This window comes from Pogona vitticeps, chromosome 1, assembly GCF_051106095.1.
Source record: "Pogona vitticeps strain Pit_001003342236 chromosome 1, PviZW2.1, whole genome shotgun sequence".
NCBI lineage: Eukaryota > Metazoa > Chordata > Lepidosauria > Squamata > Agamidae > Pogona > Pogona vitticeps.
Window position 1 is genome coordinate 110,096,140 of NC_135783.1, and position 16,361 is coordinate 110,112,500.

General features: G+C 38.9%; 1 protein-coding gene across 4 annotated transcripts in view; it reads left to right on the forward strand.

Moving 5' to 3' along the window:
- Positions 1–16,361, forward strand: part of CEP162 (centrosomal protein 162) — a 61,535-nt gene that overhangs the window by 43,952 nt on the left and 1,222 nt on the right. For all 4 annotated transcript variants that reach the window (XM_078380485.1, XM_078380479.1, XM_078380484.1 and 1 more), the window contains 10 exons: positions 850–962; positions 2,132–2,237; positions 3,477–3,603; positions 5,024–5,187; positions 6,654–6,758; positions 8,356–8,580; positions 10,387–11,057; positions 11,994–12,135; positions 13,081–13,179; positions 13,795–13,929. In XM_078380485.1, the coding sequence (XP_078236611.1) occupies positions 850–962; positions 2,132–2,237; positions 3,477–3,603; positions 5,024–5,187; positions 6,654–6,758; positions 8,356–8,580; positions 10,387–11,057; positions 11,994–12,135; positions 13,081–13,179; positions 13,795–13,929 (1,887 nt within the window). The remainder of the gene's footprint in view (positions 1–849; positions 963–2,131; positions 2,238–3,476; positions 3,604–5,023; positions 5,188–6,653; positions 6,759–8,355; positions 8,581–10,386; positions 11,058–11,993; positions 12,136–13,080; positions 13,180–13,794; positions 13,930–16,361) is intronic.

Sequence of the window (16,361 nt, forward strand, 5' to 3'; positions counted from 1 at the left end):
TTAATTTTAAAAAATAACTAATTTCACACTTTTCAAAAGTAAACTATAGTCATTACCTTTTACTTTCTTTCTAAAGACACGAACTAAAATGATACTTATATTAAACACATCTAAGTAGCAAGACCACACAAGTCCCTGTAAATGTAAACTTATCATTGAAAAAGACAGTTGAAAGTTAAGTTGCAGAAGCGAAGATATCCTTTGTAACATTAAAACTGCAATGAGTCTTTCTTCAGTAAAATTCTCCATACTGGTTATTGCAAGTAAGTTCTTTATAACTACATTCTTCAAAGCACTGATTCATCTTTATGCTTAGTTAAGCAATACGTGTAGATGCTGTTTATTTGGTTAGGTTCAGTGCAGAGTTAAATGCTGGACAGTGGTCATTCAGTGCTGAAAAATTGATGAAACCGGTCTGCTTGTTTGAAAGTTAAATAATTAAATCTTAGAACCTCAGAGTTGGAAAGCACCCTATGGATTATCGAGTCAAGGAGGCATAGTGGGGAATAGAACTCCCAACCCCTATCTCTGCAGCCAGATACCTACATTAAAAGCTTTTTGTTTGAATTTGTTATCTTAAGTTAAATATAAATTTTTATGTTTTGAGCTGTTTACTTGTAAAAACAGTTTTTAAAATATTGTGGCATCTTAAACACTAGCAGATGTATCGTGATAGAAGCTTTTATGGGCTAAGAACTTGATCTATCAGATGTGACACTCATAAGAACTCTGGATTAGTTTTTGTGCCACAGGCCAATAATTTTTCCTCCGGTATTTGTAAAGAACAGGTTGTAATATATGGCTTCCCTTATGCATAGTGATTAAGAGAAACAATTCTTTATCTTTAAGGAAAATGAAAGATTATATAATCAAGTGAAAGACTTACAACTGAATAACAAGAAAAATGAAGAAAATATGTTCAGAGAGAATCAGCATTTGATGGCTGAATTAGCATCCTTAAGGTTAGTTGATTTGATCTTCTCATCGAAAGCTAATGATAATTTTGAGTAAATCTTTACACATGAAGAAAAAACAGGAAATTACCCTCCTACTTGTGTGGGGGGTTTTCCAACACACTGAGACCTCATTATCAGTATATTTACACTGGATTGAGGTGCATGTCCCACTTATTTTTAGTTCAGGGAAATTAGGCATGCATGTAACTTGCCCATTGAATCGGTGGTTAATTGTATTATGGAACGGCCACGTTTCAATATCATCTAATTTGTAAAATTGTTAAGTGGATAAGAAGGTAGACTTCTAATTTTTAGTCAGTATGATAAAGAGAAATGTTACTGGTAGAATTAATCTGAAATATTAGGATTTTTTCTACACAAGATAGTTTAATTTTCTACCATGTGAGAGGAGACATGTTTTCTGCTGTTTTTCAAATTATGTCTTTGCTCTCTTTTTTCCCCCTCTTTTTTGTGCAGTACTCTGCAGTGACAGTGGCTGCATCAGTTTTGGACTTAGGTGTTCTTAGCTACATCTATAATTGTGTCGAAACAGAATATAAATCTTCTGCTATATGTTGTCCTCTGTGTTGAGGATACAAATAGTTTTCTACAAACTGAACTGCATGAGAGCAGCACTTAGACTGATGAGTAAACATTTGGTTTACTGTTTTTCACTCTTTTTTCAATAGAGATGAAGAAAGGAAAAGCTCAGATACATTTTATTTCAGTTGTCTGAATATCTCAGGGATATATGAAAGGTTTAGTGCATCTCCTTCAGGTTTCTTAATAGCCTTTGAAGTTGGTAGCAACAAATTGTATGCTTCTTGAATTTGAACCCAGAACACATTATTGGCAATAATCTGCTTTCGAATAACCTTTGATACTGTATCATCAGTTGAAGTAGTTCTCTGTGTGCAACAAAGTTTAAGTACTGTATTATGTAGCTGAGCCACATCTAGTTTCTACTGACAGTAAAAATGCAGTTCCTTGCTTCTCTTTCTGTAATTTCTTCAAAGTCTGATTAGCAACATTATGATTATTGAATATCTTCACAACTACTGTCTTGCAATTTGTCAGTACAGTATTGTCTTTTTTGAATGTTGAATCATTGCAAGTATTTGTTGTGAATCTTAAAATGATGCAAAACTGCTAATCACTGTTTAAAATTAAATTAGAGAACAAATGGATAAAAACAATATTTTATCACATGGAGGACAGAATGCTGAGTCCATGGGGAATCAGAGAGTCACAGACTTAATTTTAGAACTTAAAGAAGCCAAGGTGAGTACTCTTAACCATCTTTAAAATTTAGTTTTGTTTTTATTAAACAAGATGGTTTGCATTTTTGTTGCTTTTAAATCTGTTTTAGTACATTTGTTTTAGTATAGTAATGCTTTTACCTGACATTATTAATATAATGCTTATTTAATTCTTTTCTAATATTTGAATCATTTACTTTTTTTAATATGTGTTTTTAATGATGTAACCCACCTTGGGTCCTTTTTTAGGAGAAAGGCTGGGTGAAAATATTTTAAATTCAAAAAAATTATTGTTGGTCACCATGAGCACTACTCCTGCTGGAAACATGAAATGTAAATTTAAGAGAGAGAGAGAAACTAAACATTTCTTATTTTGATAAATTCCGATTGTATATCACCTTCAAAGCCCTAAATGGTCTGTGGTCACGCCCCTCTTATATGAACCTACCTAGACTCTGTCCTAGGGAGCAGACAAACCTGTGCCATGCAAGACAAACTAGGACTGAAGACATGCTGCACCTTGGGAGGAGGGAGAGGAAATGAATCTGACCCTGACCCTGAAACAGCTCATATCTCTGCCCTAACAAGGTCATCATCTGAGCCCCTTCTCCACGAGGGCCTTTTCAGTGATGGTGCCTGGCCATGGAATGCCTGTCCCAGACAGATGTGCCTGATGTTTACCTTATGGTCTTTTCAGTGCCAGATCATTCTCTTCTTGCAAGCAGCTTTAGAAGAGGTAGCTGTGTTTGTCTGTTCTAACATGTCAGGCAAAAACAAAACAAAAATAAAAAAATAAAGATGACAAAACGTTGTGGCCTTAAAAGACTATTCTTGTAAGCAGTTTGAGAACTGTTCTAGTGTTCTTAGATCTTCATTGTCTTTTACTGCTAGTGGTTGTTTAGTTTTATATAATGCCATGTTTTTACTCTTTGTTGCTGGCATTATCCTCATTTAATGTATTTTTGGATATCACCTTCCTAACTACCTTGTGCAGTGTGGGTCAGGCTGAGGGAAAGTGATTGACCAATCTTATCCACAGACTGTCGCAACACAATGAGGACTAATGCTGGAAGTTGCCCAAGTTGCAGTCCAATGCTTTATCTTTTGTATTCTGTTATTTAGCTCTTTTTTGGTGACCAGCAGATATTCAATGCGTTCACTGGAAAACTGTTATTCCGTTCAATGTTTCTAAGTAGGCTGCACTCTCATGCCTTATTTTTGCATCCCTTTGTTCTCTTGGGGCTGGTGCGGTGGAGTGAAGGTTATAGAAGCCAATTTGCTTGAACAGAGAAAGAATCTGAAGCAAGAGAAACAAGCCCTTGAAGTAGACTTGGGACAAATGAAGAAGGAGCGAGATTTGGCAAGAACCCAAATTGCTTCCACTTCAGGTAAGTCTCTGCTCTGAAGAGGCCGTTATTCAGTTTTCAATAAGGAGTTTGCTTTTCAATAGTATTTTGTGAAAGAAGTAGAAAACCTATGATCCCATAATCTTTCCTTGCAATTTGTGGCAGTGCAACTTGGCAAGAACAGTAGACATACCAAAGAAGCGTGAGGGAATGTTGAGAGATGGTAGTGGGGGAGAGGATAGAACTGAATTCTGTATATTGGCAGCTACTCTTCATCCTCCCACTTTCCCTTCCCAAGTACGTGTGACCCCATTGCAACACTTACTTTTGTGAGTTGTCCTGCACATGTGATGAAAATTACTGTACAGTGGTGCCTCGCTTAACGAGCGCACCGTAGAACGACGAATCCGCATAGTGATGGGGTTTCAGCAATCGCAAATGCGATCGCATACCGATGGCCCCTATGGGCAAAAATCGCTTTGCGAAGATCGGTAAGCGTTTCGCTTACCGATCTTCGCAAAACGAAGCCCGACGATCAGCTGTTCAGCGGGTTCAAAATGGCCGCCGGAAGCCCCAAAATGGCGGCGCGCAGCGATTTCGCGCCCTGCCCTCACTTACCGAGGGCACGAAAATGGCTGCCGGCTATGGATAACATCCCTGAACAGTGAGTGGGCTTCCCCGTCCCGTTCAGTAATGTTTTCACATAGCGAGGGTTAATCCGGACCGGATTAACCTCGCTATGCGAGGCACCACTGTATATGAAATAAAATTTCATAGAATTTTAAATCAAAGGAGTACTGGCAGCTAACATGTATCAGCTTAGATGATTAACCATCTAGCCCAGTATCTACTCTGACTGTTGGGAGCTCTTTGACATAGGGTGATTCCTATTACCTATCAACTGCAGATGTTCTCTGCTTGCTTATGGATTCTTTGAAATAAATGGTAGAGTGTCCATCTGCTCTTTTAATACAAAAGGATTACAAGGCATGTATTAATTGGGCAGAGGCATGCAACAAGGTGGGGAATCAGAGAATTATGAAAGATGGCTGTCATCAAGAACAGAGGAAGAGACATTCTCTCTTCATGTGGTGGGTTGGGTTGAAGAGAACTGCCAACAAAAAAATTGGTTGCAGGAAAAAGTGTCTCTGTATTTAACCAGTGGATAGGTCTTCCTTTCCAAAATAGGTATGTTTCTTCTTAGAATGGGAAAGAAGAAATAGCCACACCTGAAATAACTCTAATAATCAAACTTTAGTTTTCTTTCGCAATAAAGAAGAAAGCAATAGAATTGTACTATGGGTATTGCTTTAGTTTTGGTTTACTGGATGTCTTCAGACATGGAAACTTAATGTGCCCTGGTTTTTTTAAAAGTAGAAAATAACAAAACAAAAGGAATAGCCATAGAAGAGATTAGTTAAGATAACTATGTGTTGTCACAAAATGTTTAATTACTTCGCAGCTGAAAAATCATATGAGATGAAGGTTATGGAAGAATCCTACAAAGAAGAAATCAGTCGTTTGCAAAAAAGACTCCAGTGGTATGCCGAAAATCAGGAGCTCTTGGATAAAGATGCAGCCCGCCTTCGAGAAGCAAAAGAAGAAATTAAGAAACTAAAACTAGAGGTGACTGCAGTGTCAGACTTCACTACTATGCAGTTGAAAGGGCAATACCTGAAAGTTGCCTGTAGCCAGCTAGAAGACAAGCTCACCTAGTTTTTCCTATAGAGCTAAAAAAGACTAGGGTAATATGCAACCTAAACTTCATGAATTAATTGAAGGCTGTCATTGGCCAAGATAGTCTCCGGATAGAGTGGTGTCACTGTATCCTGTATCTCCATAGTTCGAAGCCCCACAACGTTTATGTTGGATTTTTTTGGCTCCTTAGTCACTTAAGATCTATATGGAGTGTTCTCTCCCCTTTTGGTCTGAAAGGATTTCACTGGCAGGTGTGGCTAGTCTTGTGACAGTTGTCCAATTGGACGAAGCTGGGTGGAAACACTCAGGTTGAATTCCACATATGATATTGTTCACATCTGCCATTCAAGACCTGCTGTGGGCCTGTATCATAACATCTAGCACTCCATCTCACATTTTGGGATCTCACTGAAGTGCTTTGTCAAGAAGTAGCAAAAAAGTAAGCGGATGCAAAATGTTGCGAAAGTAAGTTTGCCCAGGCTGTGGGTGCTTCTTTCTTGTTCCACAGTACATCAGATATTTTTGCTGTGAAATCAGCATCCAGTGCTTGTCAGTTTATCATTAATATTTCACACGGAAGTTATACAGTGGTGCCTCGACTTACGGACGCCCCTACTTATGAACATTTCAACTTACTAACAGCTCCAGTCGCAACATTTTGCATCCGCTTACGAACAGAGCTTCCACTTACAAACAGAAACAGGCAGGGGAAAAAGGCAGGAAATTGAAATTTCTAACTGTAGGTGGCGACAAGGCTGCTTTGTACTGTAGCTCTTTCATTTTCAGCAGTTAGAGGGTGTGTAGTCGTGTTGGAGGCTTGGGAGAGCCTCCTTCTGCTTCAGAGCATGTGTGTGTGTGTCTGTCTGCAGGGAGATAAGCTGCTGTTTTCTCCTTTTAGAAAACTGTTCTGGATGGGTTTTGGCCGGGCTGGGTAAGTTTCTATGCTGTGTTGTTGGTGGCTATTTATTTTTGGAGGGTTTTTTGCCTCAGCAACGGAGGTAGCTTTAGTGTTTGTTTTTCTTTTTCTTAAACCTCAGCAATGGAGCACCTTCTGACTGGGCTTGCTGTGTTCTTTTTATTTTTTTGGTGAATTTTTTTTCTTCGGCCGGAACAGATTAAATCGGTTTTCAATGCATTCTTATGGGAAATGGTGCTTCGACTTATGAACATTTCGATTTACAAACACCATTCCAATACGGATTAAGTTCATAAGTCAAGGCACCACTGCAGTATTCTTCATGTTAAAAATAGCACTAGCCACACTGGAGTAAAACAAACTAATACAATTACCTCCTTGGCAGTTGCTCATATATTTTTCTTGTGCTAATAATAAAATGAATGGATTGCTTCTTGACACTAATAATCATCAGTGTGTTTTTGCATGTTTTGTATAGGTTGATAAGCTTAGAAGTGAAGCTGGGAATCAAACATTGCAGCAAAAGAAACAACTAAAAGACAGGACAGCAGATTCTAAACGAGTTCAAGACCTTGAGCGACAGGCATGTAATACAGGCACTTTTTAATGCTCTATAGTTCTCAGTTAAGTCCAGTATAGACCATCACAACTACTATAGTACTGCTGTGGGTGCTTTGGTGTACTTACACAGACCAAAATAATGAAATAAAAGTGCCTTAATTCCTAAAAACACAGAAAAAGATGTTCTTATTGAAATCATATATGTGTTTAGAATACTTACTATACTTTTTGATGTATAATACTCTTATGCCCTGTTGTTGTCCATGTTTATGTGTATGACATGTATTCATCAATAGATTGTTTGGCTATTTTCAGATTCCCAAGAGTACTTGGGCTTATGTTTTTTTTTATATAGGAAGGTGTCTTATATTAGGTCAGATGTTTAATCCAAGGGCAAAGGGCTACCTTTCTACATTCAAACCCACTGGTTCCTTCCTCTCCCCCACTTATTTACTTCTGTTGGAACTGTCAAATCTGATGATGGAGTTTTTTTTATTACAAACATTTATAAGTGGAACTGCCTTTGTGAATGAACTAAGAGTGTGATTCTGACTGTAAACAAGGGACATGGAAACTGATGGTAAACAAGGGACTTGGAAATAGTGTACCTTATTTTTGGGGGGGGGGGGGACCCAGGATTTTTCCATGGCTGTGGTGGCAAATTTGATGGGGGCCATGATCCAATAAGGGATGTGGTGGCGCTGCGGGTTAAACCGCAGAAGCCTCTGTGCTGCAAGGTCAGAAGACCAGCCATCGTAAGATCAAATCCACGCAATGGAGTGAGCTCTTGTCGCTTGTCTCAGCTCCTGCCAACCTAGCAGTTTGAAAGCATGCAAATGCAAGTAGATAAATAGGTACCACCTCGGTGGGAAGGTAATGGCGTTCCATGTCTAGTCGCACTGGCCATGTGACCACAGAAACTGTCTTCGAACAAACGCTGGCGCCATGGCTGGGAAACAGGGATGAGCACCACCCCCTAGAGTTGGACACGACTGGACTAAATGTCAAGGGGAACCTTTACCTTTACTTATGATCCAATGAGGTATAATGGACCAGAGAAAACAGAAAAATGGCCAGAGAACCATGTGTAGCCCACATGATGGGCTGGATCCTAGACAGAGTTCTCTCCCATGACATGAAACCTAATTCATTTCAACAATGTATATCAGAGATCAAACCTAGTACTTCCTTACTGAAAAAAACTGGGCTATGATCTTTTCTCTTTCCTTTTTGTGAATCATTTGTACTGTACTTACCACTCTACTATTTAGAAAATCAGTTTTGCAACTGAGAAGATGATGTATGGTTTTATGTACAGGATCATGACTTGTAGACCTTTTTAAAATGCTTTTTGGGCTTGTGCAAAACCAACTCTTAGGATTCCATCATATCACGTTGATGATAATGCTTTCAAATTTTAAAATGCTCTTTCTGAAACATTTCCATTACAATTCCATGCACATGTCCTGCCAAGTTAGCCCTATTTAGTGTCTGTGAGATGTTTAGCTTAGTTTGATTACTTGCCAACACATTCTCTATAATATATAGTACATATGCTTTTCTTTAACGTTGTTTAAGCTTGTTTTATTAACTAATTTAACATCCACCTTTTTTGAAAGGTTAAAGAAATGGAAGGGATTCTGAGAAGAAGACACCCAAATTCTTTGCCAGCTTTGATATATGCTGCTGCTACTGCATCTTCTGAAGGTGATGATTCAGCAAAAGCAAATACAGTTGACTTCCTTGAAAAAAGAGTCAAAAAGTTAGAAGGGGAACTTGAGGGTAAAGATGATGAAGCTAAGAAAAGTCTCCGTGCAATGGAACAACAGTTTCAAAAACTAAAGGTGACTACTGTGCTTTTAGGAATTTGTTAGAAACTGAATGTAACTTAGCTCATTGTTAAGTCATTGAATCCTAGAGTCAGGAGCCTAAGTAAGGAGACATTACCTGAGTTCAATAATATCTACCTAGGACAGCAGGGTTCTTTTGGATGTCTAGGGGGCAGTGGCTTCATTTTTGAGAAAAGAAGAGTTGCACATTGAAGTACTTATCCTTGCAGAAGTTACGTCCTGGCCAATGTAGGAGCTTGTAATTCTGATTTTTATGTTGCTCAAGCAAACATATTTTTCACTTTGTTTGCTGGCATGGCAGAGCAGCAAAAGAAAATGATAAAGCGTGCAATCCACCAATCAGCTTATCTACATGGGTTTTGTTCCTGTTGATAAGTCTGTTAAGGAAACACTGTTTGATGACTGTATCCACACTTGGGGAAAACATCCCCTTTCAGTAATTGTAGCTGTAGAAATGAAGAAAAATGAAAAATAGTAATTCCTGTGTCCCACTGTGGATAATTAGTTCTGTTTCTTATTGGGAACAAGATTCAAAAGAAAAGCCGCCTATGTGCTGCCTTTAAAAGTAAGGTTTGATTATTATAGGTTGTTCTGGGTTTTTCGGGCTCTTTGGCCGTGTTCTGAAGGTTGTTCTTCCTAACGTTTCACCAGTCTCTGTGGCCGGCATCTTCAGGGGACAGCACTCTGTGCTCTGGTGCAGTTTGTTTGGGACAAACAAACTGCACCAGAGCACAGAGTGCTGTCCTCTGAAGATGCTACCACAGAAACTGGTGAGACGTTAGGAAGAACAACCTTCAGAACACGGCCAAAGAGCCCGAAAAACCCACAACAACCATTAGATCCCGGCCGTGAAAGCCTTCGTGAATACTTTGATTATTATTCTTAATTGTCTGAAGAAAATATGACCTTTAATTTTATAATGCAATATTGCTCTTGAATATTGAGGTACACCACAAGCTGGTAGCTTTATTCTTGATATTCTTGAGCATTTCATTCCCGATCTATCGTTCTCACGATAAGGTAGAATAGATATACAGGCATTGTGATTGTTTGGGGTGCAATCCTGTTGTCAGCCGAAGAGTCTCCCAAGAGCTGTAGTATATCACAGAACGTCCTCTTCATGGTGAAGTTCAGCTCAAAGATAATGTTGGATTTTTTTCGGTTGCCATGCCAGCAATATCATGATCATGTAGTATCAAAAGTAGTGATATATTGAAGGATATGTTGGGAACAGCCAAGGATCCACAGGTTTTTAGGCCTTCGTTTTGCCAGCATGCAGCTGAACATAGCCAGAACCTGTACCTTCCAAAGAGCTGTTGTAGTAAATTCCTTCCCATTGGAGATAATGGGAAGGAACTTCCTAAGTCCAGTCGGTAAGACTTAGGAAGGAATAGTGGCTCTACCACAGATATTAAACAACCATTACAGCTTTGCTCTGCCAGTGCTTTTCAGCCTATTTTTTCCTAAAAGGAAGAAATGTGGGGAAGTGCAGAGAATTTTCCACATTCTAAACCAAGACTTCTTAAACAATGTGATTTACTTTCCTAATTTGTTATCTTGTTAACTATTTAGATCTCTTGTATACAACCCTCCCAGAAGTTAGCAAAAATAGGGAAAATAGGCATTAGCCCCTATATATTTATGCTCCAATGAGTAGAAAATTTAAAAAAGTTGCAAAATTAGAACAAACTATGAGAACAAGACTTTTAAAAAAAAATAATTCAAGAATTATAAGATACCTAAGAGGCAGCACATCAAATTTACCTATAAGGTTTTACTGTATGTGATCTATCTTTGCAGCTCCAGTATGAGAAAAGGATTGGGGAACTCGAGCAACTGCTGGCATATAAGCTGCTGAATGAGTCCAAGAAGACAGAAGACAACTCGTCCGCCTTGATGGCCCTTGAAAAAGAACTTAATAGTGCAAAGGAAGCTCATCAGATCACTGTAAGAAATCTTCAAGCCGAAATCGATTCTCTTAGAAACCAGAAAGCTCAACTGGAACTCCAGAGGAACACAACAGACAGTGCAGACCTACAGTTGCTAGAATATCAGGTGGAGCAGGCTCAGTCTAAATCCCAGTTGGTACGACTCAATCAGGAAGTGATTGCCAAAAATAGAGAGATACAAGACCTCACAAAAACTGTAGAAAGACTTCAGAAAGAGAGAATGATTATGCTTTCTGATAAGAATTCATCTGGCAAAACTAACCAAAAAGAAAAGCCTACAGGAATCTTGAAAAAAAATGTTGTCAGTTCCATTCATAGGAACCCCAGAAACGAAGGGTTCTTTCCTGCCACCCTTGATGATAAAATATACCAACCTGATGCTTTTGCTGATTCTTCCATTTCAGAAATCGTGCAAGAAAATGCCCAGTTGAAAAAGGAATTAGAAAAGCTAACCTTAGAATTTAGCCAGCAAAGGGTAAAATCTCAAGCAGCTGTGGCAAATTCTGAAAGTCTTGTAAGAAGGTAAAGTGTTTATTAAAATGCTGTGTTCGAGGCTGATTTCTTAGTTTAACATGGTAGTAAGGAAAACTAGATTTTTAACCTCTAGGGAATGGGTTCCCAACCTGGGGTTTGTGACCCTCAAGGGAGTCCTGAAGTGTTTTCTGGGGATCACCACAATTATTGTCAGTTTCAATTATTTTTATATTATAATAATGATGGTATATACAATACAGCTTTATTTTAAACCCCTTCGCCTACTGATAGAGATAATTTTAATATGAACTGGAATTGCAGGCAGGACTTGGGCAGGGAGGTGCCTCCAGGCTTTGCCTGAGTCATGGAGGAGGAAGGCAGGGGAGAAGAACTGGGAGGATGTGGGGGGCAGAGGAGAAGCATTTATTTGGCCTTGGGGGGAGGGCCTCTTCACTGAGCTGGCTTTTTTGCATGGAGGAGACATGGAGAGTCATTTTGACACCCCAAAAAGTAAATTAAATTCATGTGTATTGGCATTTTTTCCTTCTCAATTTTGACCTGCTAGAGGCAGATTTACAGCTCATATTTGAAGCTCATATGGAGTTCCTGAAAGCAAGAACTTTCACATTAACTACAGTCGAGATGGATCAGTGACAAATAGTTAAAGCCCTCTTCTAAACATATAGACACCTGCACACACCCCTCTCTTGACCTAATTTAACCCTGTTACACTAGTTGTTCATACTTACACAAAAATCAGTCATGCCAAGGCTGAAGATGTGAATAACACAGTTTAGCCTGAAACAGACATATTTTTAGGTTTCCCATCTACAGAGCACAACAGAGCAATGCAGGACACCAGGAACGCAAGACTAGCACATGGGGTTGAATGATCTGCATGAACAAGAGAATGTGTATCATTTGGAGGGAGTGGGATTTGCCTTTCTCTTCAATTCTAACAGAATTTTTATTACAATAACATAGGGTAAAGGAAGATGCGGAGGAATACATAACAGCCCTCAAAGCATCACACCAGAAAGAAGTAGAGGTAATTCTTTGTCAGCATGCCACCGAATATTCTACCTCAAAACTAGCTGAACTGAATAGCAAAATTTCAACACAAGAGGTAAAGTAGACCTGTTGTCTCTCATTATTTCAAAATAGCTGCAAGTTTTCCTGTTTTACAGTTGTCTGTACTGTAAGCATGCCTCTCAAATGTGATCAAGTATCAAGTATAATTTATGAAGGAAGGACGCACGCTTGAAGGTGTCTGATTCAGTGAGAACTTCTAATAAAGAGAAATTCAGTGAGTAAATACGTACAACCTGTTCCTTTTCTGAGAAACAGGCACACATTTTTACCAGTTCTCTGTTTTTAATCCCACTTCATGTTCTGCACTACATTTACCCGTTGTCCTGAAGACCAGTTTTGTGATAGGTAAAATGTTGAAATTAGCAAGGTTTTTAAAAAGAAAGGCATTAAAGGGTTGTAACTGAACTGGGATCCTGTCTTTAAGGCAGCCTCCCTCCTAGTCAACCAGCACACCATTCATAAATATGTCTTATTTCCATGTGCTTCTCAGTTTCACTGGCATCTCCAGTTCATAGGAAATTAAGCTAGCAGGGATGGAAAATTGCTTGCTTGAGACTGTGGAATTTACTGGACATTTTGAGATTTGTCCAGTGCTCCTCAAAAAGACCAGCATGGAAAAGAGAAAGATGGTCTCTCTCTCCCTCTTCCCCCCCCCCCCCCGCCCCTGGACACATTTGTATCGTATAGCTGCTGTCATGAAAGGCTTGTCTTTTAACTGCACCAGAATACAGCTCACCAAAGGCTAAACCTATAAACTCACCTTCATTCCAATGGCCTTTGTTGCTATGGATGATCCTACATATTAGTACAGATGTAAATCTCATCAATCTTAATGCAGCCTTAGTTAAGGACAGTTCACTTTGAAACCAGAAGTATCATACTATGTCTGTTCCAATTTAATAATTACTAAACTATTGAAAATTTTAGATCAGTTGAGAACATTTAATGATTCAATTGAGAATGTTACATTTTTCCATAGATCCTTATTAGACATTTTCAACAGCAAGTTCGTGAGTTGCAGAGAGATCAAGAAGCCCTTGCAGTTTCACGAAAGAGAGAGGAAATACTTCAAAAAGAGGTGAAGGAAAATACAAGAGTATTTTAAACCTATTTATTCTGGAAACTCATAGTTAACAATAGTGTTTTATATAATTGTCATGATTTATCAAGCCAGGAACAACTGTAGTACCTGCATTCTGCCCTCCACGCTTTGCATGCCCAATTTTGGCACTTCCACAATGGTGATTTTAATGCAGTCCTGCTTTTTCTCCCCCATCTGCCACTGTGACTGCATCTGATCATGTTTAAAAATGAAAGATGGAATAATTCCTTGTGTACAATCTCTGATTCTTTTGCTTGTCTAAACTTCCGGTCAGTTGCTTTTTAAGCTTTGGAACCTATAGCATGCCTACTCAAAGTGTGCTATAGTCTGCAAAAGCTTACGCCAAATAAAACTCGTTGATTTTTAAAGTGCTGTAAGTTTCATTGTTTTGATTGCAGTAGCCAAAAACCAGCTATACCCACCCTGCCTTGGAAAATGTTAAAATACATTAAACAGTTTTTGTGTCATTGCTTGATCTTTGTAGCACATAGTTATTGTTTGTTCCTGTAATTTCATCATTGCCTTTTGAAGAAGTCCAGTTTTTTATTTGGAAATTTGCTTCCCAAATAATTTCACAGTTTATCTTTTTAGATGGCAAAACTGTTAGAAGAACTCAGGGAGGCCAGAGAGAGCCAGAGCCCCGAGATGAGACATTTTGTGTGTCTGGAGCAAAAGATCAAACAGCTGGAAACCAGATATGAACAAAGAGAGCAAGAACTTCAGCAGGTAAATAAAACAAGGAATTCATATCTGCAAAAGTCAACATTTCTGATGCTTGCAAACTGGCTGCTATAGCAACCATCTTATGCTATAATAAGCATCTTCTATCTTTAGAATTTTAAGCCATTATAAAAATATCGACATACAGCTATAGTCGATTTAATCTTTATGCTGAATGACAGCTCATGATAAGCATTAGAAGTATAGCATTAGAAGTACCCAGCTTGCTGGGGGGGCAATGTGTAGCCTGTATAATTAAAATTGTAAACCGCCCGGAGAGTGCTTGTAGCGCTATGGGGCGGTATATAAGTCCAATAAATAAATAAATAAATAAATAAATAAAAGAGACCCTAACTTCAAAATTCAGCCTTGCCTTTCCATCTTTGAAATTAGAGATGGATGGATCTGTTAATTTTGCTCCTGTTTTCATTTTCTCAGTGCAGGACCATTCTGATCCAATTACGAATGGGACTGAGATTTTTGCTTCTTGTCCACATGAAAATGTATATGCATTTTTATGTACATTTTTGAATTAGCATGTCTGTATATATCTTGCAAGTGATTTCCCAATAGTGTTTTTGATCATTTTTGTATACATTTCTTATGTGCAAAATTGTTGGGGGGTTTTTTCTGCAAACTGAATCACAGCCATCAGAAATTTTCTAAGTGCAGGAGCCCTATTCAGGTATTATACTACACACATATGTCCCACCCTCACATCTTCACTTCATCTGGAAGTCTCCTCAGACTTTCACACAGTTAAAATGAAACCTATGAGTGGGTGCAACTGAACATGCTTACAGTGCTCACATTATCATATTTTCCGAGAAGGGAGAGTTCTGATCATGAAAGCACTATAAGCCCATTCAGCTCAACATGCTTACCCAGTGCATTTGCCTTCAACATAGAAAGTCAGAGAGACTTCTATATGGAGGTGTGGGTGGTGTTGCATGTTTTCCCATACTTCTGTCATTGTTCTGTCCCGGGTAAATTTAGGCAAACATCTGAATGCCAAGGGCAAAATGCACTGTGATTTGGAAAATGTGAATTTGATAAGGTTGCATTTAAAAGCAAACTGGATGAATTTCTCACACAGTCTTACTTGTAATATGTGTGTGTTCATGTGTGCATATGTTTTCCACTTTCATGTAGTATCCTATCCAGAGAGCAGCCTGATACTACCGTTTCCCCGAAAATAAGACTTAACCCCTAAGCCCCAGTGTGATTTTTCAGGATGCTCGTAATATAAGCCCTACCCCCCCCAAAAAAATACGCCCCAGTTAAGTGAAATCCCGCCCTCCACCATTGTGCAGCAACTAGAAGAAGACACAACTATGTTTGAATAAACGTAGATTGCTGTACATGGAAAAAAATAAAACATCCCCTGAAAATAAGCCCTAATGTGTTTCTTGTAGCAAAAATTAATATAAGACCTGTCTTATTTTCGGGGAAACACAGTAATGTATAACCAGTATGTTTCCCAAAGAAAAGATGGGCATCTTTGGAATGGATTGTGTCACAATCCCCACGTGGTCCCTGCTTGTTTCACCAAACTAAGAGCTCACACTATGTGTCTTTCAGCTACCACCAGTTGATTACATCAACATTATCTTTTATTATTGATCTAGGCCCTATGTCATTTAAAAAGAATCAAATAGAAATTGTTTATTGTTACAGATGATGATAGTTCAAGCAATGATGTTAACTCTTAAACAAACATCTTCCTTCATCCACTCTCAACCACCACACTCCAGCCCAAAGTCCAAAACCCTTCAACTCTCTCAAACTCTCAGTCTCTCTAACTCCCCCTTCTCCTGCTGAGTCTTTTATATCTTCTGACTCTGCCCTTCCAGCACTCTTATGGGTCTGTGCAGATATTATATTAATATTCATGACCTGGGCAGATGCCTGCCTCCCAAAGAGATTGTTTCACCAATCTCTTTGGTAGACAGGACTATTTTGACTAATCAGATGGACTCCAGGCTCCCTTTGGTGTGAGAGCGCAACCTAGAGACCTGGTCTAGTTCATGCCTTCCCTTTGTTAAGCTTGTTTACTCATATTTCTGTAGTTTCTCCAATTTATTCTTTATCAGAGGGGATTTTTGGACAGCAACTCCCAGAATTTGCACAGAATCTCTCTGGGTAGAATTCTGGGAGCTGCAGCCAAAGCATAAATCTACAGAGCAGCTTACATTACCTCGAAATGGGCCTCCATTGCCATTATTAGTCTTTCAAGAAGAAGAAATCTGTCCTGGTGGTGGCTGGGAGTGGCAAGGCTCCATGGGAACCATAAGGCTTCATGGAACAGGTAGTTCTTTGAGAGACATCCTCTATAGAGAGTAATGGGCAGTGAGACTACTCATCCCAGAAATGCTTGTAGAAGGTTAGGCTGGATGGCTTTCTCGTTCATTTAAATTCCTTAATGAAATATGGAGGTT